Source organism: Budorcas taxicolor, chromosome 25, assembly GCF_023091745.1.
Source record: "Budorcas taxicolor isolate Tak-1 chromosome 25, Takin1.1, whole genome shotgun sequence".
NCBI classification, from domain to species: Eukaryota; Metazoa; Chordata; class Mammalia; order Artiodactyla; family Bovidae; genus Budorcas; species Budorcas taxicolor.
This window is the reverse complement of record NC_068934.1, coordinates 25,423,809-25,446,976: the sequence shown is the minus strand read 5'-3', so window position 1 is coordinate 25,446,976 and position 23,168 is coordinate 25,423,809. Positions and strand designations below refer to the sequence as shown.

At 46.8% G+C, this 23,168-nt stretch overlaps 1 protein-coding gene across 1 annotated transcript in view; it reads left to right on the top strand.

Moving 5' to 3' along the window:
- Positions 1-23,168, top strand: part of NAV2 (neuron navigator 2) — a 424,695-nt gene that overhangs the window by 180,717 nt on the left and 220,810 nt on the right. The window contains exons 5-7 of the mRNA XM_052662508.1: positions 1,088-1,358; positions 5,918-5,986; positions 15,030-15,190. Coding sequence (XP_052518468.1) covers positions 1,088-1,358; positions 5,918-5,986; positions 15,030-15,190 — 501 coding nt within the window. The remainder of the gene's footprint in view (positions 1-1,087; positions 1,359-5,917; positions 5,987-15,029; positions 15,191-23,168) is intronic.

The window sequence follows — 23,168 nt, the reverse complement described above, 5'->3', positions numbered from 1 at the left end:
GCAGGAGGAGAAGGGGACAGCAGGACGAGATGGTTGGATGCCATCACTGACATGATGGACATGAGCAAGCTCTGGGAGTTGGTGATGGACAGGGAAGCCTGGAGTGCTGCAGTCCATGGGGTTGCAAAAAGTCGGACGTGACTGAACGACTGAACTGAAGAGTGGAAGTGAAGCAGAGGGAGCCCCCAGGTTCCCCCTTCTCTGTCCCACATGCTGGGTGGCCACACTGTCTTACCCTCAGGGTCAGTTTAGACCCTGGCCATCAGCATCTGGTGTTAAAAGAACTGTAGAAAAGGAGGGATTGCCCAAGGAGATACACCATTGCATCCATAGCTCCTGCCTGGGAATAAATATTTTATTCCTTCTCTGAAGCTCTTTATGCACGCCTTGAGGCAAATACATTTTAAAATCTGAAAAATTCCATCTGGAATGAAAAATTTTCTTAGCCCCACTCTGCACACATTTTTTTTTTTTAATGTAGCGAAAAAAATGTTTTTAATGTGAGTTCTTTGTGGAAGCAAGCCCTATGGCTTATCCCCATACCCACCCCAAACTCAAGTTGTTTATTTGATGTACAGGAGACAGCCATGTATCTGAGGGCAGGATGACTGGGCAAAGTTAGGTGAGGATTTTGGAGTGGGCTGGCAACTACTTGGCATGCTCCGGGTGGCTTGAAGCATGGAACAGGGATTTGGGGGTGCTGTGTAGACACCAGTGAGTTTCCCCCGGTGCCTCCATCCCTCGAGCCCTTCCTCTGCGTCCTGGACAAGCACAGTCTTGCTTGGGACTCTGTCTTTTTCGGTTGTGTCCTTACTGAGAACTTCCTCCTCGCACTCGCCAGACATCCCAGTTGCAACTTGCCTCGGGTACCCACCTCTAATCCCAGTGGGGAGAAATCAGCTAATTTCTCTGTGGTTTAGGCCAGATTTTAATTGACTGTGATACCAATTAAGTGTTCAGAAAATCTGTCCTATCCTAGAGGAATTAAAACTCACGCGGGGGCTGAAACTGCCTCCTAAAAGGGTGCGAGACAGGACTCCCCAGAAGGGCTTCCTCCTCTAACCAGAATCTCCCCATTGTCTTGCAGAGATCAGGAATGGAAATCTCAAGGCCATCCTAGGCCTCTTCTTCAGCCTCTCCCGGTACAAGCAGCAGCAGCAACAGCAGCCGCCGCAGCCCCAGAAGCCGCACCTCCCCTCGCCACTGCCGCCCGCCGGGTCCCAGGCGGCAGGGGCCCCCTCCCAGTGCCAGGCTGGCCCTCCTCAGCAGCAGGTGCCAGCCACCCCCCAAGCGCCGTGCCAGCCTCACCAACCAGCGCCACATCAGCCATCAAAAGCACAAGCCGAGATGCAGTCCAGGTGGGCACTTCTCGTCAACTGATAATTCGGCTTTTCTCAGGGTCTTCTTCACACTGACCCCCTTCTAGCCTGCGCCCCACGTGGTTCGCGTTTGCGCTTCTGCAGATCTGAGAACTACCAGTAGTTTGTGGGGAATCAGCATGACCTTGAAATGGATGTGCCTGGTGGAGATAGGGGTATTAGAGATCAGAGTCACCAGCCGCTCCTGCCTTAAACTCTAGCTTGTTAACACACACATGCTCATAGGCAATAAACAGCCCCTAAAATAGACTTCAAACTTCTGTGTGTCAGCCTACAGGCTGGGTATTCAGTGTTATACGTACAAAACAGTTTTGCTTAGTGGAGGCAGAAGTTCTCCAGCAGATACCTCTGCTTTGCCAGAAGAGAAATCCCGAGAAACCCAGAAGAAAGATAGCAAGTGGTTTTTAGCAGGACGAGAGGCTGCCCACTTCTCTGAGTGGGCCAGTATTTCCTGATGGGGAGCCATTCCCAGTCAGTGTGCCTGGGTTTTGTTGACCTTGGAGCCCGAGGAGCAGTGTCTGCTATGGCCCTCTGCTGTTTGGATCAGGACCGAGTTTTTGTTGGTGTTTCCAGAGGATCTTGCAAGGAATGGTATACCAGCAGAACGGCAGAACAGTTACTGTGTACGCTGTTCACATGCTAATAGCTGCATTCCTAAACAACACCACAAAAAATCACCTCATAAAACGTTTAATGAGGGGAAAAAAATAGAGGAGGGGATTAGGAACTAGAAAGTTTTTGACTCATAGTAAAATTTTGGAGAAAAAAAATTTTTTTAAGCCATAAAACTTTAGCTATCAAACCTAAATGCCACCACTCAAATTAATTGCTTGATTTCATTGAATATGTGCTACAGAGTGATGGCTTTTTCTTTCCAGTCCCCCAGAGCACCAGCATTAATAATCATAGGTTTTCTCACACACCGTCATGCCCTTGGTAGCCATTTGTAGTTGGGCGAAGCACAAAGTGGTTGAAACAAAGCAGCTGCCCTCGAGATGGTTAATGGTCACAGCTGTCTTTCCCCAGGAGAAGTGCTGCTTCCCGACTGTGATTGTGTTAAAACCAGCAGTGACAGATGTGATAGAAGTCAGAACCCGTAATTAATTATCTAATTATATCCCATTCTCATTGTGAAAATCTGTGGGCCAGCAGGGATGCCTGGACTAGCAACAAGGCCTGGACAGCCAGGCAGCCAGCCTCCACACCTCTGCCCGGAAGGGCCCCCTGGGTGGAAGCCATTCTGTGATCCCTAGTGGGGTCAGGATGACCACGTGACCTGAGCATCGTCTCCCACACTGCATGCTGCAGAGCGCTTATTCCCTGGATAGCAACTTGCAGGGAAGGGTTCTATGGGGGAACAGTCGGTGCCTGCTCCTTCCATCCTGCTGGAGGAGGCGGGCAAAAGTGGGGAGAGAAATATCAGAAGTGGCAGTACAAGAAGATAATGAGATTCAGAGGGAGTGGGTTCATAATTTCAGTTTGGTTGATAGGTTTCTCTGAGGACCTGACACCAAAGTAGAAATGGGAGTGACAGAGAGCACGCCATGCAGGTGTGGAATAGATCAGGGAGACGGGAGCAGCTGGTGCAAAGGCCCTGTGGTAGGAGTAAGCTGGGCAGGTTGGAGGAGCCGAGAGAAGGCTAGTATGGCTGGAGCTCTGTGGGTGAAGGCGAGTGTGAAGCGAAAGGCAGCCTTATAAGCAAAGAGAGCTGCCACCATTGACATGAAAGACAATGAGACTGGTCATCCCTGGAGCTGTGTAGTGCCATAGCCCTGAAGCAAGGTCACAGGGACAGCTATGCAGGCTGAAGAGTCGGTATTTCATTCTAAAGGTAATTAAGCCATTGGGCAGTCTTGAGCAGGAAGGAGACTTAATTTACAGTTGTTATTTTAAAATCACTTTTGTTTCTCTCTAGAGAATAAGACTGTGGAAGGGTCAAGAATAGAAGGAAAGATCCCAGCTAAGAGGCTTTGTCATCCTCTAGGTCAGCGGTCTCCAACCTTCTTGGCACCAGTTTCGTGGAAGACAATTTTTCCATGGGCCAGGGCAGGGTGGTGGTGGTTTCAGCATGATTTAAGCACATTACATTTGTTGTGCACTTTTTTTCTATTACTGTTTTATCAGCTCCACCTCGGATCATGAGGCTTTAGCTCTCAGGCTGGGGAATCCCTGCTCTAGGTGACAGTGGCTTAGATCAAGTTGGTGGAGCAAGTGTGGAGATGGATCAGTTCGGGTATTTTAGAGGATGAGCCAACAGGACTACAGGTAGATGGACTCTCTGGCGTGAGGAAGGGAAGAATCACAGACAAGTCCTTGATTTCCGGCTTGAGTGTTTAGGCAAATGGTGGCACTTACTGAGACAAGGAACCTGGGGGGGTGGGTAGGGGAAAGGACTTGTGTACCCTGGGAATCTTCAGAAGAAGGTGTAGAAAGCCTTCTCACACTGAGCCACAGAACTCTTCTTATAAGAGTGTCTCACTGCATAGGGTTCCAAGGAACACGTGTTGAAAAACACTGGACTTGTGTCATTGAGCTATGATAGCCTGAGGCATCTGTCACCACAGTAAGGTTTTGTCTTCTCAAAAGAACCAGACGTCCCAGTCAGGATACCCATCTCCCAGTAAGAAAAAGCATCCTGCTGTTAATAAATGCTTTACCTAGAGGGACTTCCCTGGCAGTGCAGTGGTTGAGACTTTGCACTTCGACTGCAGGGCGCACGGGATCCATCCCTAGCCAGGGAAAAAGGATCCTGCATGCCGTCTGGTGTGGTCACAAAACTGCAAGAGTGAAAAATAGATGCTTTACCTAAAGAGCAGCCACACTCACTTAAGCCAGGTTTTTAATGTCCATTTTTTCCAGAGTGGTTCCTGCCATCATGCCCCTCGACCCTACAATGTGGTGAAGAGAGAAGTCGGGCTCTGGAATCATTCTGTGTCCTCCTTCACCCTTTACTTGGCCCCCTTCGCCCTTTATTTGGCCCCTGTTGGGTTACTTTAGCAGATGGTTGGTTTTATCCATGACATACTGATGCTTTCTAGTTTTCCTTCCGGAGGATAATCTTGTTCTCAAAGTCTAGAGATGTGATACTCCATACTCATGTGCGGGCTGTAAATTTAAAAACAGTAAAGTCACTTCTCTGGCTTAGTTCCATTGTATTTCTATCTCCAAGTTCTGATAGCCCAGATCCCAAGGGTAATGGTTCAGACCCTTGACCATTAACATCAAATGTTGACACAACTCCCTTCCTTAGAGCTCCACTAGGCACAAATATGCCTAAACACCATGCCTCTCAAGATAGCAAATACTAAAACTTGACAGCTTTTCCATAATGTTTCTTAATTTAAAAAAAAAGAGTTGTGGAAGCTTAGCAAGGAAAATTGAGATACTGGCATGAAGGAGAAAGCAGTTCCTCCATGGTGACTAAATGGAGACTCACTTTTACTTCTTATCAGCTTTTCTCATTAATTTACATGATGGCTGAGAAGTTGATCCACCTTTCACCTCGTGAAGTTCCTCTCTATCTGTGTCTCCTTTACATCGTATCAATATTTAGCTTTTTAGAAAAAAATGCAAAGAATTGCTTTAAAAAAATTCATTCTCCTCTGTCTTCCTTCACATCCTAGGTTTTGTGACACCAGCATTGTATTTCTCACTTCAGATCCTTTTATGCACATGTTATAGGTGCTATGGATGCAAGAAAGATAAATATTTCTCTCTTCCATAAAGCAGTAAATAAGTTGAACCATTTATTAAGTCCATCCATGATTCTTCATACTCATAAGTTTATGGTGCAAAGCCCAGAATGTGGCAAGTTCAGAAGATTTGAAATGGTCATTGCTGATATCATGGAGAGCAAACATTCCCGAGACCAGCCAACCTTGAAAATATCTCTACCCTTATTTGGGCTTCCCGGGTGGCTCAGCTGGTAAAGAATCTGCCTGCCAATGCAGGAGACACAAGAGATGTGGGTTTGATCCCTGGGTCAGGAAGCTTCCCTGGAGAAGGAAATGGTAACCCACCCCACTATTCTTGCCTGGAAAATCATGGACAGGGGGCTGGTGGGCCACAGTCCATGGGGTCGCAAAGAGTCACTCATGACTGAACACCCAGGCCACCCTTATTTAGGGTCAGCTTAGTGGGATATTCAGGACACTCCTCCAGAGAGCACTCCAATAGAATAAGCATGTGGAGTAGAAACATCTGAATACTTTAGAAAGGTACAAAGTTTACTTGTCAGAGACCCCTGGCTTTAGGGTCTCATTGCGGAAGAAGACCATGTAGTGACTGATGGCAGAAAAGAGATTTGGAGTTAAGAAAAAGAAAACCACCAAAGTTCTCAGATAACCTTGAACAGCAGTTTCCTTACGTTGGAGTTTTATCAAATTAGACCTAAGAAGAAGGCTGCATGTTGTAGAAAAATCGGGCAGAGGGAAATCCGGGGACTTTTGCTGTGTCTTGGGACTCCTGTTGATAATGTTTCTAACGCATCTTCTCTCCTCTCACTCATCTCTTCCACTTTTTTCTTTCCTGTCATGCAGTGCATCTTCCAAGGACTCATCACAAAGCAAAATCATCCGCTTCACTCTGGGTCAGAAAAAGACCTCTAGGTTAGACCTTGTCCACGTCCCGCAAAGCATGGTTTCAACCCAGCCCCTCGTCCGACCCTTTGCCCTGGCTGCACTTCCTTTTGGTCCTCTGCCCCCTGACATGTTTGCAGTTTGGGAAAAACCAAACATGCTTTGGCTGATGACCAAGTGTTGAGTGTAGAGTCTCGAGAGTGGCCCTGGGGCTGAAGGTGTGTGTGTGTGTGTGTGTGTGTGTGTGTGATTGTGGTTATGAGGTTGAGTTCTACTTAACGTTTCTGCATCTCATTGAGTTTTTTTTGTCTTTGATTGTTTGGACATCAAAGTCCATTCTGACTTAGAGAGGTGAGTTTTTAGATGGCTTTCTATAGTAATTTTATGATGAGTTTGACTCCCTGCTCTATCCTGGCCCTGATCCCCCCTCACCTGCATCTTGTTTTATGTCTGTTATGCTTTTTGTTATTGGTGCTGTCATAAAATGACTAACGTGGGATTGGTTTTCCCCCTGAGTGTTAAAGACCTGAAGCATGAATCTAATTGTTTGGAGGAGATGGAGCAACAAGGCAACTATGTCTCATTTTTATTTCTGGATGCTCTTGTGTACATGGATGGATCACCTCAGTTGCCTGAAAATAAAAACTAGGCCTGCTCACTAATTCTCTTGACTCAGCTTGGCGTCTACCACATCCTGTGAGGACCCGTGCCAGGATACGGGAAACGCCAGTTATATCCTTGTACCTACTGTGTGTTAACAGCTAACATTTATTGAATGTATATTAGGCCCAATATGAATGCATTATCTTAATCTTCAAGTCAGTCTTCTTGCGGTAGGTCATGTTGTTATCCCCATTTTATAGATGAGGAAACTAAAATTTAGCAAGTTCGGTACATTATCAAAGTCACACAGAAAGCAGAAAAACCAGGACTTGAGCCCAAGTCATCTGACCCCAGACCTCACTGTAACCACTGCATCACAGCTCTCCCCTCCACCTCCTCCTCCTTGAATTCTGGTACGTGACTTAGCACAGCATACAACCCTGGATTGTTGATGCTGGTTTTTAAAATCTTACATTTCAACCATTCCTTCTGGCCTTTTGCCTCATCACGTCCTTGTAGCACCCTGACAGAAATAAAATCTCGTCCTCGTTATTTTCAGCTAGTATTTCTTTTCATTGAATCTGACTTCAAGCTAAAAGGATGCCCAGACTGTGTTTCTCTCCGTATTCATGTAACCCATGGCTACAGAAGGTCTGCATGCCGCCCCCCACTCTCTTAGGCTCTGGCTGAGTGCCTTTTCTAATAGTTAACTTTTCTATAAAGCTTACACCTGGGGAGGCTCAACTCAGGATCCACCTGGCTGTGGGGAGAAGCCACAGGGCCCTGCCACAGGGCAGCTGCTTTTCTGTAGAGCAAGTCAGCCTGTTAGCCAGACTTGGTACTGGGGGACCTACCGTCATCACTGCCTTCTAGCCTTGTGTCGGAGAAGGCAATGGCACCCCACTCCAGTACTCTTGCCTGGAGAATCCCATGGACGGAGGAGCCTGGTAGGCTACAGTCCATGGGGTCGCGAAGAGTCGGACACGACTGAGCGACTTCACGTTCACTTTTCACTTTCATGCATTGGAGAAGGAAATGGCAGCCCACTCCAGTGTTCTTGCCTGGAGAATCCCAGGGATGGGGGTGCCTGGTGGGCTGCCATCTGTGGGGTCGCACAGAGTCGGACACAACTGAGGCGACTCAGCAGCAGCAGCAGCTGTGTGTCTTAGTGTGCTCATGCTCTTAAGGCACATTCCTGTAGACTGGGTGATTCAACACAGGTTTATTGCTCACAGCTCTGGAGGCTGGGGAATCCAGGATCAGGGTGCCAACACCGTCGGGTTGGTGAGAGCCCACCTCCTGCTTTCCAGAGGGTTGTGTTCTTCCTGTGTCCTCCCTCACATGGCAGAGAGCAGAGAGAAGCAAGCTCTCCTGCCTCTCCTGAGGCAGCTCCACCTTTGTCTTGCTGATTGCCGAACCTAGGGTCGGCAAGGCGTGAGTGGGGAAGCTGAAAGAAAATGAGAGGAGCCATAGGAACCGCAGACACCCTTTATTCTGCTGTGGCCATCGCAGCAGACGCATGGGCTGTTTCAGGTGCTGTTTATATAGGTATACATGAACAAAGGTGGTGCATGGCCAAGTTAGTACGTCATGAAACTTGTCTGCATTGCTATAAATGATCTTAGCTGTTTCATAACCAGGCCGAGTCATTGTTTATAGGATGTGGGGCAAGTGAGCCTGACCATCGCCATCTGGGCTAACTGCTATTCCCCTGTAAGCTTCATGACCTCATGACCTCCCCAAGAGCCCTCTCCAGATCCGTCACACTGGCATGACACGGTATGCATTTGGGGAGAAGGGAGCACAGACATGCAGTCCTTAGCACTGTGCTACAGAGTGACTGCTTTCCCTAACAGCACGAGGCCCGAGTCAGATAGATGCCCACTGTCCCCACCCCAACACACAGTGAGCTGGGATCCCATTTTGTGTGTGTGTATCATGCAAAGTCCTACGCAGGAAAGGAAGAGGGTGGGGAGCGTGGAGGAAACCTGAAATCTAGTGTTTGTTCCCACAATGTGCTTGGTTCTGAGAGAGAGAGAAGACAGGAGCTAGTTGGGAAATAATCTAATTGGAAGCACATGCACATCCCCGAACTTGATGTCCTATCAGTCCCGGATGATGGAAGGAGGCGGCGTTGCAGGGAGGGGTGGGGAGAGAGGAAGAACTGAATGATGGGCTGGTCTGCCCTGCCCTGGAGGCGTGCTGGGCACAGGCCTTCCAAACTGACCCAAAGCCAAGGTCTGGCTTCCTATCAGAGTCCTGGTGCTCATGCTCAGTCCTGTCCGACTCTGTGACCCTATGGCTGCAGCCCGCCAGGCTCCTCTGCCCGTGGGACTTCTCAAGCAAGAACACTGGAGTGGATTGCCATTTCCTCCTCCAGGGCATCTTCCTAACCCAGGAATCAAACCCTCGTCTCCTGCAGCTCCTGTATGGCAGGCAATTCTTGACCTCTGAGCCACCAGGCAAGCCCAGGCCCTCACCTGGATTTCCTTTTGGATGCATTTTGTTTCTGATGAGCCTGATAAAGGGATTGTTGTTGTTCAATCACTCAGTTGTGTCTGACACTTTGCGACTGCAGCACACCAGGCTTCCCTGTCTTTCACTAGCTCCTGGAGTTTGCTCAAACTCATGTCCATTGAGTGGGTGATATATAATGATCATCTGAATTAAATTCATCCATTCCAGCCCATTTTAGTTCACTGATTCCTCCTAAAATGTCGATGTTCACTCTTGTCATCTCTTGCTTGCCCGAAGGCATCTTCTTTTATTGTTTGCCTGACACTCCTTTTTGCCTTCTCCTCACCCCCACTTTCCCACCACTAGCCTTGAGCACAATCTTAATAGAGATTTTGGCTGATCAGGCACCGGGGGTTGCAGTGAAGTTTGGTTGCCAAAAGAAACAGCCCTGCCTACCCCTCTGGCTGAGTTGGACACCTCTTCCAGAGCTCTGGAAATAAGTCTCTTTTCAGGTGCAAATACTGATGAAGTCTCTGGAAATAAGTTTCTTTTCGGGTGCAAATACCTGCCTGAGCCAGACACCTAGACAGGCACCAGGGTTGTTGAGCAGGGAGGGAAGCCTCACCTTGAGTCTACAGGAAAGGAACTGATGGAGGGAACTGGTACAGGGATGAAGAATTTCCATGAATTTCCACCTCTGATCACTGCGTTTTGTTGATAAGAGATCTTGGTATCCCTGATGAGCCTCAGATATTTAGGCTTATTCTACCTGTGGGAGGCATTGAAGCCTGGTGACTAAGAGTGCAGCTTTGCAGTCAAACCTAGCAAACCCTGTGTTCACCGCTTACTATGTTACCTGGGCTAATTAGTTAATTTCCATCCTTGTTGGTAAAAAGTAGTCCTGCCTCACTCACAGTGCTGTGTGGATTAAATAAAGTCGTTGCCAGCCCTTTGCTGCCTGGCATGTAATCAGTGCACCGTAACTAGCAGATAGGCTACTGTTGGTGGTTTCAGCTGATCTGGTCCAGCCCTGGGGTGTCCCACAGAGTTAGTTGATCTCTACACGACCATCTGGTGGAGAGGAATCAGCGTGGCTAATAGTTCAGTCCTCTCCACCCAGCTGCTGAAAAGCAGATGCTGTGGAGTTGAGAGACTTGGCATTTAATCATCTTCTCTGGCAAAAAGCATCTCCGATTATGGCCTCTGCCCTCCGAGGTCTTTAGCATGTGCACACAAGCTGCCATCTCTCTGGGGTGGGGAGTGGGGCACCTTCTGCTCCTGGCCTTTGAAGTGGTTTGTGGGAGAACCACTTTCTTCTTCTCATTAGCAAGTACAGCAAGTGGAGCCAGAACACACATGCAGGTTATGTGCCAGGAATGACCGTCTTAACCACCCTGCCCGCTTGGCTGTGCACATACGTGTTGCAGACACTGACCGCGGGCTCCCAGAGCAGCAGAGTTTTCCTTCTGCTCCTTTGTTACGCCTCTTCCCTTAAACATCATTTTTTCAAAAAGCAACATGCGTGTTTCAGAGAACCCATTCGTGTCCTCTCATTTTGTAACTGTTGTCTGGACCCGGAATGGTCACAGGAAGCAGAGTCCCTCTCACAAAGGAGCTGTTGGAACCTTCTGGCACTCTGGATGAGGCAGGGTGTGGATGATTTGAGGTTGACTTGCTGCACTCTCTCTGCTTGTTCTGATGAGTCGGGCACTGCGGGGCAGCATCTGTTCTGGTACCTGCCACTGTTCCCCATGAGCAAGACCCAGCTCTGCTTTGGAAGGATGCTGAATGGACAAACAGCTGCTGCTCCCAGGCCGGGAGAGAAGTGGTCCTGATGCGCAAGGATGTTAACAAGAATCAGCTTCAGAAGGTTGGCTGGGGCCTGTATCATTGGACACTGGAAGCTACTCTGCTTTTCAGCTCTAGCTCTACTCTCAGCCTCCAGGATGACTGTCGCCTTGCTGGAGGACTGGACCGAGTCCAGGGTTCATAGTGTGACCCTGAGGCTGGCCCCACCTGCTTTTCCAGCCTCGTTTCCTCCCACGCTGCCCCCCACAAACCCCAGCACACACCAGCCCTTTCTTTCCTCTCTGCTTTTCTGTAAGCTTCCCTCTGCGTAAGCCCTCTGCCCCTTATCTTCTTGCCCCCTACTCACATTCCAGACACTGATTCTTTCTCTGGGTCGCTTTTGTTTGAAACCTTCCCTGACCATCCACCAACTTCCAAGGTCGTCATTTTCCTTCCCAGAATTACTTCTGACCTTTCGTATTCTCTTATCAACACATATGTAATTTAGCTAGAGTCCATCAGCCCTTAAGATCGAAATAAGGCCGAGCTAGAGCCCTGTGATGATCTTTTGGAGCTGCCGTAATAAAGCACCACAGATTGGATGACTTACAAGCAGCAGAAATTTATTGCTAACAGTTCTGGAGACTGGAAGACCAGGGTCAAGGTGCCAGCCTGGTTGGATTCTGGTAAGGGCCCTTTTCAAGGCTGTGGGCTGCCGACTTCTTGCTGTGTCCTCGCATGGTGGAAGAGGCGAGCTAGCGCTCTGGGTCCTCGTTTATAAGGGCATTAATCTCATTCATGAGGCTCTGCCTAATGGCCTCATCAGCTCCCTGATACCATCACATTGGGCATTACGATTTCAACACACGAATCGGGGTAAGGAAGGACTCAGGAACACAGACATAGCATATCCCTTCTTCAGTTTGTGGAGTCCAGTGCCCTCACGCAGATGGCTCAGGTATCTTCGGTTCTCATGGGCGCCTTTGGCTTTGAAATCCTGCGCTTTCAATTCAGTCTGAATGAATTCAGTTTGTGGATTGACTCATCCCAAGGGATGTTTCGGTTCCCTCCTGGGTGGATCCAAATGAAGCTCTTTTCCTTACTTCCCACCCGCTACACATTCACTCATGGCCTTTGTTTGTGGGGCAGACTCTGCTGAAAGTTTCAGAGGAATGGAGGGCTTGCTTTGGAGCAAGCAGCTGTCTCACCCCGTTCACAACAGAACCCAAGTTTTAAAGCACAGTGTTCACAGGGATTCCTTCTGACACTCGGAAGAAGTTACTTGGTCTCCACCCAGTTTTCCCATTTGATCAAGTTAAGGGTGCTCTTCTTACTAGGGTATGATGGTGGTGAGGTAGGGAGTGATGTGAGTTGGCTTGAGCTTTATGGTGGCTTTTGATGGCTCGGTATGTGCTACCCATCTTTATTTGCCATGTCAGCTGCCCTCAAGGCCTTCCAGACCTCCTCTTCCAGGTCTCAGAAAACTTGGCACAACCTGCAGCCATTAAAGGGTATGTCAATCTGTGTAGCACCTCTAGGTTCTGACTCAAGGAGGAGACGATGGTGACTGCACCTGGGAAACCAGAGCTGTCTCAGTTAATCCAGGACTGAGGATGTCTCAGTCCGGGGAGTGGAGCTCACAGATGGCTCACAGGTACCCCAGGTGTAAGGTCTTTGTCACAAATACTTGGATGAAGGAGTTGTTCTTCTCCATTGTTCTTTAGGGAAATGATGAATCCTGTTTGCCAAAGCCTGTCATGCCTCTTTGGAAATGTTGATCTCCAGCTCTCGTGTGCTGATTTTTGTCCAGCTCTCTTCTGCTTCTTTAACTTAGATCTATTTCCTTCTTTATTTGTGTGATTCTTTTTTTATACCATAACATGTTTTCTTTATGACCGTGTCCAGTTCCTTTAGGAATCTACGCTCAGCCGAGAGGAGGAGGAGGGGAACCAACCTGCAATGAGTACTTAAACAGCAGGCTGGACATTAAGTCCCATTTCAAGTTTACAGTTATCCCATGGGGCACTTTACTATTATTCCAAAGTGACAAACACAGAATGTGAGTCTCAGATTATAACAATGGCCCAATATTATGTCTGTATTTGAAAGGAAAAAGCTCATTTTATCCACTATATCACACTGCTTCACAGAGGACCAGGTTGCCCACCTCATTCAAAGATGTGGCCATCCCATCCATTACTGATTTCTTGCCTCCATAATGGCCCTGTGCTGCCCTGAAAAATTTGTGGTCCAGTCCCAGGTTAGAGCAGGGAGGCCTCTCTGGCCACTCTGAAAGGAACACATCTTTTCCCTCCTCGATGCTTTTTGCTTCCCTGTTCTTTGCCAGTTCCACACTGGAGTAGAATGCTGTGGCCTGTGTTAGCCTGCACTACTTAAAACTGTTGCTATGACATCATCTTGGAACAAGTCCATCATCCTTTTCCAGGCCTATCTGTGGACATAAAAACTCCTGCAGAGTCCAGCCTGGAGGAGCCCCACGTCAGCACCTGCAGCAGCTCCACCTCTGGCTGTGAGTCCTCAGATAACACTGTCCATCTTGGAGACTTTACAAGATGTTTGTGCTGGAATCAGAACCTCGAGATACCAAGATCCCTTTGCTGGGCCTCTTCTGATTGGTTAAGCTGGCCACTTTGGTCCCCAAACACAGGCCCTGACATTGCTGGTTCTGCATCCCTCTCTGTGCCTGTCATCATGGGGTGACTATCTTCCCCAAATAAGATGGGGTAACTTAACAGAGGGGTAAATCCCCCTAGTGTAGTGAGAAGTGAGGCCTTCCCTCTGCCACTTTTTTGGGGAAAACTCACCCCCTTCCTTCTCTCCTAGCTCCCAGTTAAGGAACTGGGCCAGCTTTTTCTTGACTGTATGAATTTTACAGTTCTCTCACACCAGCTCATGTTCTCTGCTTACTGTATAGCCATCTTTCTTGCTTAGCCAACAAGAAAAAAGTTTAAAGTGTTTGCCTGCTTCTATCTAAAATGCTTCCAGACTGCAGACTTCTTTGGTGCTTACTTACAGATTTGTGTGGAAAGAGAAGGCTGAAAGCTTTATGAGTTGAAAATTCAGACTTATCACTAGATCTAATGCTGGTCAGCTGAGGTTCCAGTGGCTTTTAAACATTGCTAAGTGGGTTTTAGCTGAAAGATATTACTAAATATTTCATCATTTATTCATCTTTCAACTTTAATGATTGAAAACAGTCTGCCTAGTAGTCCCTGAACAAAAATTCTGATCTGGGGAGTCTTAGCCTTAACTCTCTGGGGAATGGGCCATAATATCTTTAGACACATTACTGAAGATTAGTCTACTGATTTTATTTCCCAAACCACCCCAAAAATGAAGTGTTTTATTTAAAGGGAAAGTGTGTGTCTTTAGGCTAACAGACTCCTGCTCATTTTACAGAAGGAATATATGATTTTATCTATTTACTTAAGAGAAGCTGGGTTTCAATCTCAGAGTAACGTCTACAGAGACAGGTTGTCAGGTGTTGAAGGAACATGTATGTCTGAACAAATGTTTCCATCCAGGCCATAAGTTTTCATTGCAGACATGTTAGGTTCTCAGGTAGCAGTTCCCTTTATGTCCATCATAAGTTAAATCTTTTTCTTGATACTTACATCCCTAGATTATGGCAAAAAAAAAAAAAAAAAAAACCATTTTCAATACCTTTCAGAAGAGATGCACATAAAACGTAAACAGTTTAGTGTCTCAACAGGGCTTTATGTTCCACTCTTGATAGAATTTGAGATGACATGATTTGGTCCTGTTGAAAATTAAAATTACTCATCCAGGAGAAAAAAGAAGATGAGCTTTGCTTTATTATTATTATTATTGATCATCCTATGTGGCTTGTGGCATCTTAGTTCCCTGACTAGGGATTGAACTTGGGGCATGGCATTGCAAGCCCAGAATCCTAACCGCTGGGCCACCAGGGAACTCCTGAGCTTTGTATTTCTAATCAGCAAACATAGTCATATATTTCTCTTTCTGTGCTCGAAGGAAAACAGCTCATACTTTGCCTTTGGACTGAGGTCATTATAGCCTGGATGTCTGTGGTGGTCCCACTGAGTCCTTGGACTAGCAAGCCACCACAGAGCCGATGTCTTGAATGGTTTCTTTTCCCTCTTGCATGGCTGCAGTTCCTTCTTCTGAGATGCTACTGTTTTCCTGAGACTGAAGCGATTACTCTGTTGCTTTTGCATTTTAGACTTCCAGGTCCTACCGCGAGGGTATCCGCTGCAGGCAGCGAGGCCAAGACACGCGGAGGGTCAGCCACTGCTAACAACCGACGGAGCCAGAGCTTTAACAACTATGACAAGTCTAAACCGGTCACTTCCCCGCCCCCGCCATCAAGCAGCCACGAGAAAGGTAAGCCACTTTCTTGGGGGTCCTTTCTGACATCTTCCTTTATAGCAGATCCAGTTCCTTGGGGTAAGTGTGGGATTCCAAATACAGTGAAGGGAACTGCTCAGAAGAACATGCTCATTTGGCAGGACCTTTGTTAGCAGAGGTATTAATAAGGTGAGGAAAATATTACATTTTCGTAGTTTCCAACAGGAATAGCTATGTTTGTCTGGGTAGGGTCCAGAAGACACATAGAAGCAATATAAGAGTTTAATTTGAAAATAAATTTTCATAGAACATGCTGTATAGAGTGGACGATTCTCTAGAAATGAAGCTTTGTGAGCTGATAGGTTTTTACCCATCAGAAGTGATGCGAGGGCAATTAGAAACAAGAGGATTCTCACCCTTTGAAAAAGTCAGAAATGTAGGTTGGCTAAATGAATGTCTTGGCTACATATAAGGAGTAGGCAGCATTCCTCCTGGCATTCTGATAATATAACTCTTACCAAAAAAGGATATGTTTTTTTTTTTTTAATTTTGACTGTGCATAATACTGAAGTTTTAGGTTATGGGGAAAAGGTAAATAACCCTGTGGGGACTCTTGCATAGAAGTTAATAAGACAGACCTTAGCTTGCTGCAGTCTGTGTCTCATGAGACACTGGAGAAATGGGGAAATTGAGACAGCTTTGAAGATTCTTCAGTAACAAGCAGCTGCTGTTGCTGCTAAGTCGCTTCAGTCATGTCTGACTCTATGTGACCCCATAGACAGCAGCCCACCAGTCTCCCCTGTCCCTGGGATTCTCCAGGCAAGAACACTGGAGTGGATTGCCATTTCCTTCTCCGTTGCATGAAAGTGAAAAGTGAAGGTGAGGTCGCTTAGTCGTGTCCGACTCTTAGCAACCCCATGGACTGCAGCCCACCAGGCTCCTCCGTCCATGGGAGTTTCCAGGCAAGAGTATTGGAGTGGGGTGCCATTGCCTTCCTCCTAAAGTGTTCTGGACTTCTTGGGGGGGGGGGGGGCCTTTCCAGGCCGCTTGGAAGCACTTCTGCCTGGTAGTGTGGAATCATTCCAGGGCTTATCCTGAGTGCCCCCTCTTCCCCTGGGACCCGGGAGAGCTGCCTCCTGATCCCTAAAGTATTTCTGGAGACTGGCAGCCCTTCCACCATGAATGAGATCAGAAACCCTGCACTCACCCCTCCAGCCCACGATAACTTGGTCCAATAGACCCTATAGCCACCTCCACCTGGAACACTGGAGGAAACATGAAGGAAATCTACGTAGGGCTGAGGTATATATGGCTGAAGGTTTCCCCAACAAGGCAAGAACTCTGCACCAGGCCCTAAAGCTATAGTCAGAAGGTCTCAACCACTGACGACTCTGATCCAGCCTTCCACTTTTGCCTCAGGGAAAACATTTCTTTTTTCTTTTTCCACCTCCATTCCCCCTCCTCCTTTCCTTTTCTTTACCATACCCAAGTATATTCTTGTTGAAAGTGTGTTTAAATTACAAAAACAATACATGCTTGTAAAATGGTACAAGTTTATATCAAATAAAAGTTCTCCTCCATATGTTCCCTGAAGGACACCAGTATAAACTATTCTGTGCATAACCTTCCAGATACATTTATATACATAGATAAGCTAGAAGAGAACTGATTTTGTTGAGCTCCTATTATGTGCCTCATTGAATCCCCCCAAGTTGTATTGTTATCCTCTCTTACAAAGGATGGAACTAAGGGAAAGAGAGGTTAAGTACTTGCTGAGGTCACAGCAGAGAGTGAGGGGTAGAGATGGAACTGAACTCAGGTACTTTGGTTCCAGAATCACAGCTTATACAGTGCTTTTCCTGAAAGTAGAAAGGAAATGCTCTAAGCTTTCTTTGCTCACTGAGAGTTGGTTAGAGGCGTGCAGGTTGAAGGAGGTGGGGAGAAAGGAGAAGATGTTGGGAAAGGTTGTGTGGGGCCTTCTGCTAGACCGGCCTGCCCTTGTTCCATAATCCTTTGGGGAGAAGAGACATGAAAAAAGTTTCAAGGATGGATGTGAGGCCAGTGTCCAAAAAGTTGAGAAAATAAGGAAAAGGTTCGCCGTGGAGGGAACACATGTGGGAGGGTGCAGGGTTGGTGGCCGGACCTGTGTCCCAGGGCCCGCACGACAGAGGGTCACTCAGGCAGCCCCGTCGGGGCTGCCCTCTGACACTGGGGCAGCCACCAGTCTGCTTCTGTCCCGGGCGGGGGTTGCCGTGTGCGCCCCAAGTGAACAGACAGCCGGGAGGCCTTCTGCAGGACAGGGCTGTGGGTCCTGACAGAGGCATCGCCCCAGGGAAGGGCTCCAGCGTCGAAGTAAGGAAAGCCATATTCAGCTGTGGAGCGCATAATATTTGCCAGGGACTTTGGTTTTCGCGATATTACTTGATCTTCACAAACATTCCATGAGGTGAATATTAACTCCGTTTTACAGATAAAGTGAGGCTAAATGAGATTAGTAACTTTCCCTGACTGGTAGTTGAGGGCTGCAGTTCATGTCCACGTCTAGCTCCTAGAATTGAACTCCGGCTCTGTCCTGTCCTCTGGGATGGCTGTGAGGAGCGTCAAGTGAGGGAATACGCCTGAGAATGTTTTGGAAGCTGTAACGTGCTCACAATCCTGTAAGGATTTGCAGTGATAAAAATTACTGCTGGAGGGTCAGGTGCACCCGAGGTACATTTGTTAACCCTCTCCTGCCCTGAGGAGCTGAGGGAGAGCAAGCTTGGGACAGACCTGGGTGCTTTTTATTACTTTTCCACTGTCCTGAGGTAAAGGGTTATGGAGTTTTACCTTCAGAGACTGTCAGTATTTCCTCCTCCTTTCCTCAGGGCCCCTGTGTTCTCCCTTGAATCTGACCTTGCAGACTGAAGTTGGCGGCTTGCGTGCAAAATATAGTTTGTGGTCAGGGAACAGAAATAACTCAGCCACCTGGTCATGTGTAAGACCCAACAGGTACTTAGGTGCATTAGATATCATTCTTCACCTGGAGAAAGCTTGGAGAAAGCTTCATGAGCAGATAAATTGCCGTTCAGTGTAGTTGGAGCTCTAGTTGAGGTGTGGACTGCTTTCCGATGAGGTCAGGTCCGGTATAGAGTCTCATTACCTGTCCTTCCTTGAAGCTTTCTTGTGGGTCAGTCAGACCTGAACGGCACTTTGCTTCTGGCTTGTCGCTCTCAGATGAACCAACTCATCTGCTTTTCTCTGTGACCCGCGGACCTAGGACTTCCAGTCCTAAGGTTTGCTCTAATCATATCAGTAAGTTCATTATTCTGTCAATAAATGGCAAAAATATTTCAACATTTAGTCCCAATTTTAAAAAAAGGATTAAGAGGAATAAAAGGAAAATTGTAATGAGCAACTTTTCAAAAACCCCAGTGCACTTTATACTTTGTGCTAAAGCATTCCTCTTAAAATCTTGCCCCAAAATACAAACTCCCCTTTTGTCATCATCACTGAATTGAGTTCTGATTATACTGAGCAATCAACTGAGATGTAAAATAGAAGAAAATAACAAGTAGTACCTCCTTCTGAGTTAGGAAAAAAACGCCAGGACTCACACAGTTCATTACTTTGTCCCTTAGGGTGGCCAAGGACATAGGTGACACACAAAACCCAGAAATGCCCTGTGTAGCAACACATCCTGATAGTTTTCCTAGAGATTTAGGTTTCAGATTTTATAGGTTTGGAAGAAAGTTTGCAGAGCCTTAGGCTTTAGAAACCCTGCTAGTTGTCCGTTGTGTCATTATCACTCATCGTTTGGGCCCGCCTTTAGATCTGCACTCCTGCAGGCGACAACCAGGTCGAGCCTTGCCTGGCCTGAATGTGTCAGGAGGACCCTGCAGAATGTGTCCTCAGCATCAGCTCTGAAACGTCTGTCAAGGGGTGGCCGGGACTTAGGGTGGCCCTTCACTTTCTCTTTTGGCTCTTAGTGACTTTAAGCCTCCAAGCCAGAATTGCAGATTTTCAGGGAAGATGAAATAGCTGGGTTTTTTTTTCCACCCCCCCCCCCCCACATTTGTGGCATGATCTCTTCCTTCCATTCCCTCACTTACATCCTCTGAATGGGTAATACTGCCAGAAATTTAATACATTTCTAAAATATTTAGTCCATCATATAAATTTGGAATGCTTAGTATTCCTAGACTGAATTATATGCATAAGGAGAATGGTCTTTTCTGAATATTAATGTCTTCTTCATTTTATAGAAAGAATATATTTATTTTCAAGACAAAAATAATTATATTAAAATATTCAGGCAATACAAATTTATTAAAAGAAAAAAAAAGCCTCTGTAATCCCACTTCCCAAACAAAGCTACTGTTTACCATTTAATTAGGATTCCTCTATCAGGCTTCCGCAGTGGCTCAGTGGTAAAGAATCTACCTGACAGTGTAGGAGATTCAAGAGACGTGGGTTCAATCCCTGGGTCAAGGAAATGGCAGGCCGCTCCAGTATTCTCGCCTGGAAAATTCGATAGACAGAGGAGCCTGGCGGGCTACAGTTCACAGGGTCGTAAAAGAGTTGGACAGAACTGAATGACTAAACAACATTGTTTTCATGCATATACTATTACATTTTTTTTGTGTGTTTTTTTTTAAGTTTTCTGTATTTCCTTATTTTAAATCGTAGTTAAACGTATATACTGTAACATTTTGATAAATTTTTCCTAATGTTCACTCTTTTCCAGGAACTATTTGAAATACTTTATATAGGACACCTTAAGTCTTATAAATAAAATGACCAAATCATGGACAGACATTTTTTAATGGATCATTCATTTTCTTTCTTCATAAAATTGTTGCATGGTGTTCCATTGTATGAACTTACTTTAATATTTTCAGTCACTTTCATTTAGATTGCTTCTAATTTTTTGATGTTATAAATAGTTTTGAGGTTAATGTCCTCATGTGTCTTTTTTGCATGTATACAACTGTTTCAATGAAATTGCTTATTGGAGGGTATGTGCACATTTTACATTTGTTTTAACAGTGCCAAATTTTGCTCCCAAAAGGTTATCCCTATTTATAATTTCCAGCAACAGTGTATGAGAGGATTAGTTTCTCTCCATATTTGACACTTTTATTTTCATTCTCTTGGGAAAAAATATTTTGTCTTTGAAATTAGCAAATTATTTTAAGACGCTGACGTATATAACAGGATCATTTGCTAAAAACTAATCTTGGTACCTTGCTGACTGTCACAACTGGTGACCGTGGTTTAGTGCAAAAGCACTTGGGTTTGAGATCAAGCTCACTCCTACCCAGCACTCAAGACACTTCTCCAGGCCTCAGCTTTCCCTTCTGTAAAGTGGGTCTAAAGTTCTCTGTCACTGAGTCACTGCGAAGCATTAATGAATTCTTTGATTTTAACTGGCTGTTTGGCTCCACCAGCGCTTTCTAGTGAGTTCCTTCCTCAGGCCTTCATTCTCTGTGTCACTTCCTTCTTCCTTATTCATTTCTGCCTGTGCTGGGCAGACAAGGAGAGCCAGACATGGCTGGAGATAGGATTTTAACAGCGTTTAGCACAATGTCATGTCCGAATAACATTGGAGCCACTGATTTAGAATCTGTGTGGTGGAGTAGAAGGATGTGTGCTCATCTTCTCCTGCAAGAATTCCAAAATTACAACTTGCTGCTGAACGACCATCAACTGGATAATGTTAGTTCCCACCAAAAAAAGATACCCCATGTCCAAGGGCAGAGGAGAAGCCACAGCAAGGCGGTAGGAGGGGCGAAGTCACATTTAAAATCAGACCCCATACCCACCAGAGATCCTCGGAGGGCTCAAACAAAACCTTTCGTTTTGTTTGCTGCACCAGGAGGCCCCTCAGAGACTGAGCCCGACCTGCCTTTGAGTGTTTGAGTGTCTCCTGCGGAGGTACGGGTCAGCAGTGGCCTGCCGCAGGGGCCTGCCGCAGGGGCCTGCCGCAGGGGCCTGCCGCAGGGGCAGGGGCTCTGGGTGAAGCAGAGCTGGGTGTGGCATAAGCCCTCTTGAGGAGATCACCATTAATCCCACCACAGAGCATAGGACTGGGGAAATACCCTTGGAGGGCACAAACAAAATCTTGTGTCCACCAGGACCCAGGAGAAATGAGCAGTGAGCCCACAAGAGACTGACCCAGACTAGCCTGTGAGTGTCCAGGAGGCTCCAGCAGAGGCGTGGGTCAGTGGTGGCCTGCTGCAGGGTCAGGAGCACTGGAGATCCCATTTTCTTCATTATCTTCACCATAGTTTGGCCTCAGGTCAAAAAACAGGGAGGGAACACAGCCCTGCCCATCAACAGAAAATTGTATTAAAGATTTACTGAGCATGGCCCCGCCCTTCAGAACAAGACCCAGATTCCCCCACAGTCAGTCTCTCCCAGCAGGAAGCTTCCATCAGCCTCTTATCCTTATCCATCAGAGGGCAGACAGAATGAAAACCACAATCACAGAAAACTAATCAAACTGATCACATGGACCACAGCCTTGTCTAACTCAATGAAACTATGAGCAACACCGTTTAGGGCCACCCAAACTGGATGGGTCATGGTGGAGAGTTCTGACAAAACATGGTCCTCTGGAGAAGGGAATGGCAAACCACTTCAGTATTCTTGCCTTGAGAACCCCATGAACAGTATGAAAAGTCAAAAAGATAGGATACTGAAAGAGGGACTCCCCAGGTCGGTAGTTATCCAATATGCTACTGGAGAAGAGTGGAGAAGTAACTCCAGAAAGAATGAAGAGACAGAACCAAAGCGAAAACATCGCCCAGTTGTGGATGTGACTGGTGATGGAAGTGAAGTCCGATGCTGTAAAGAGCAGTATTGCGTGGGAACCTGGAATGTTAGGTCCATGAACCAAAGTAAATTAGAAGTGGTCAAACAGGAGATGGCAAGAGTGAACACTGACATTTTAGGAATCAGTGAACTAAAATGGACCGGAACCAATTCAATTCAGTCGCTCAGTCATGTCTGACTCTTTGCAACCCCATGGACTGCAGCATGCCAGGCTTGCTTGTCTATCACCAACTCCCAGAGTTTACTCAAACTCATGTCCATTGAGTCAGTGATGCCATCCAAACATCTCATCCTCTGTCGTCCCCATCAGCTCCCACCTTCAATCTCTCCCAGCATCAGGGTCTTTGGATGGCATCACTGACTCTATGGACATGAGTTTGAGCAAGCTCCGGGGGTTGGTGATGGACAGGGAGGTCTGGTGTGCTGCAGTCCATGGGATCGCAAAGAGTCAGACACGACTGAGTGACTGAACTGAACTGATAAACTTGTCACTTTGTGGTTGGCAAGGCAAGCTCTTTATCAGGCTTAGTGAATGGGAGAGGGAAGCATGAAAAAGTTGCCCGTGTTCTGCTGTTAATCAAGATACTGACCTAAAATTACAGTTTAGATGAAGATGATTCAGTGGTCCAGGTCATGCAAAAGGGTGTATGGTTGGGGTGCCCATGTTTCATGTCGCCTTTGTTCAGCACCATTTGTGCCCAACTTTGGGCTGGAGGTTGTGACAGTGAGGACTGGGTGCTGGACAGCTTGGGGGAGGGGTGGTGCTTACTGTTGTTGCTCAGTCGCTAATTCGTGTCTGATGAACTGCATGAATTGCAGCACACCAGGCTTGTCTGTCCATCACTATCTCCTGGAGCTTGCTCAAAGTCACATCCATAGAGTCAGTGATGCCATCCAACCATCTCATCCTCTGTCGTCCCCTTCTCCCCCTGCCTTCAATCTTTCCCAGCATCAGGGTCTTTTCCAATGAGTCAGCTCTTCGCATCAGGTGGTCAAATTATTGGAGGTTCAGCTTTAGCATCAGTCCTTCCAATGAATATTCAGGGTTGATTTCTTTTAGAATGGACTGGTGTGACCTCCTTGCAGTCCAAGGGACTCTCAAGAGTCTTCTCAACACCACAGTTGCTCGTGGTATAATAGGGATGTGCTCAGAGTCGTGAAGAAGAAGGCTGAGGAAGACATCAGAGAGGCAATATCATTT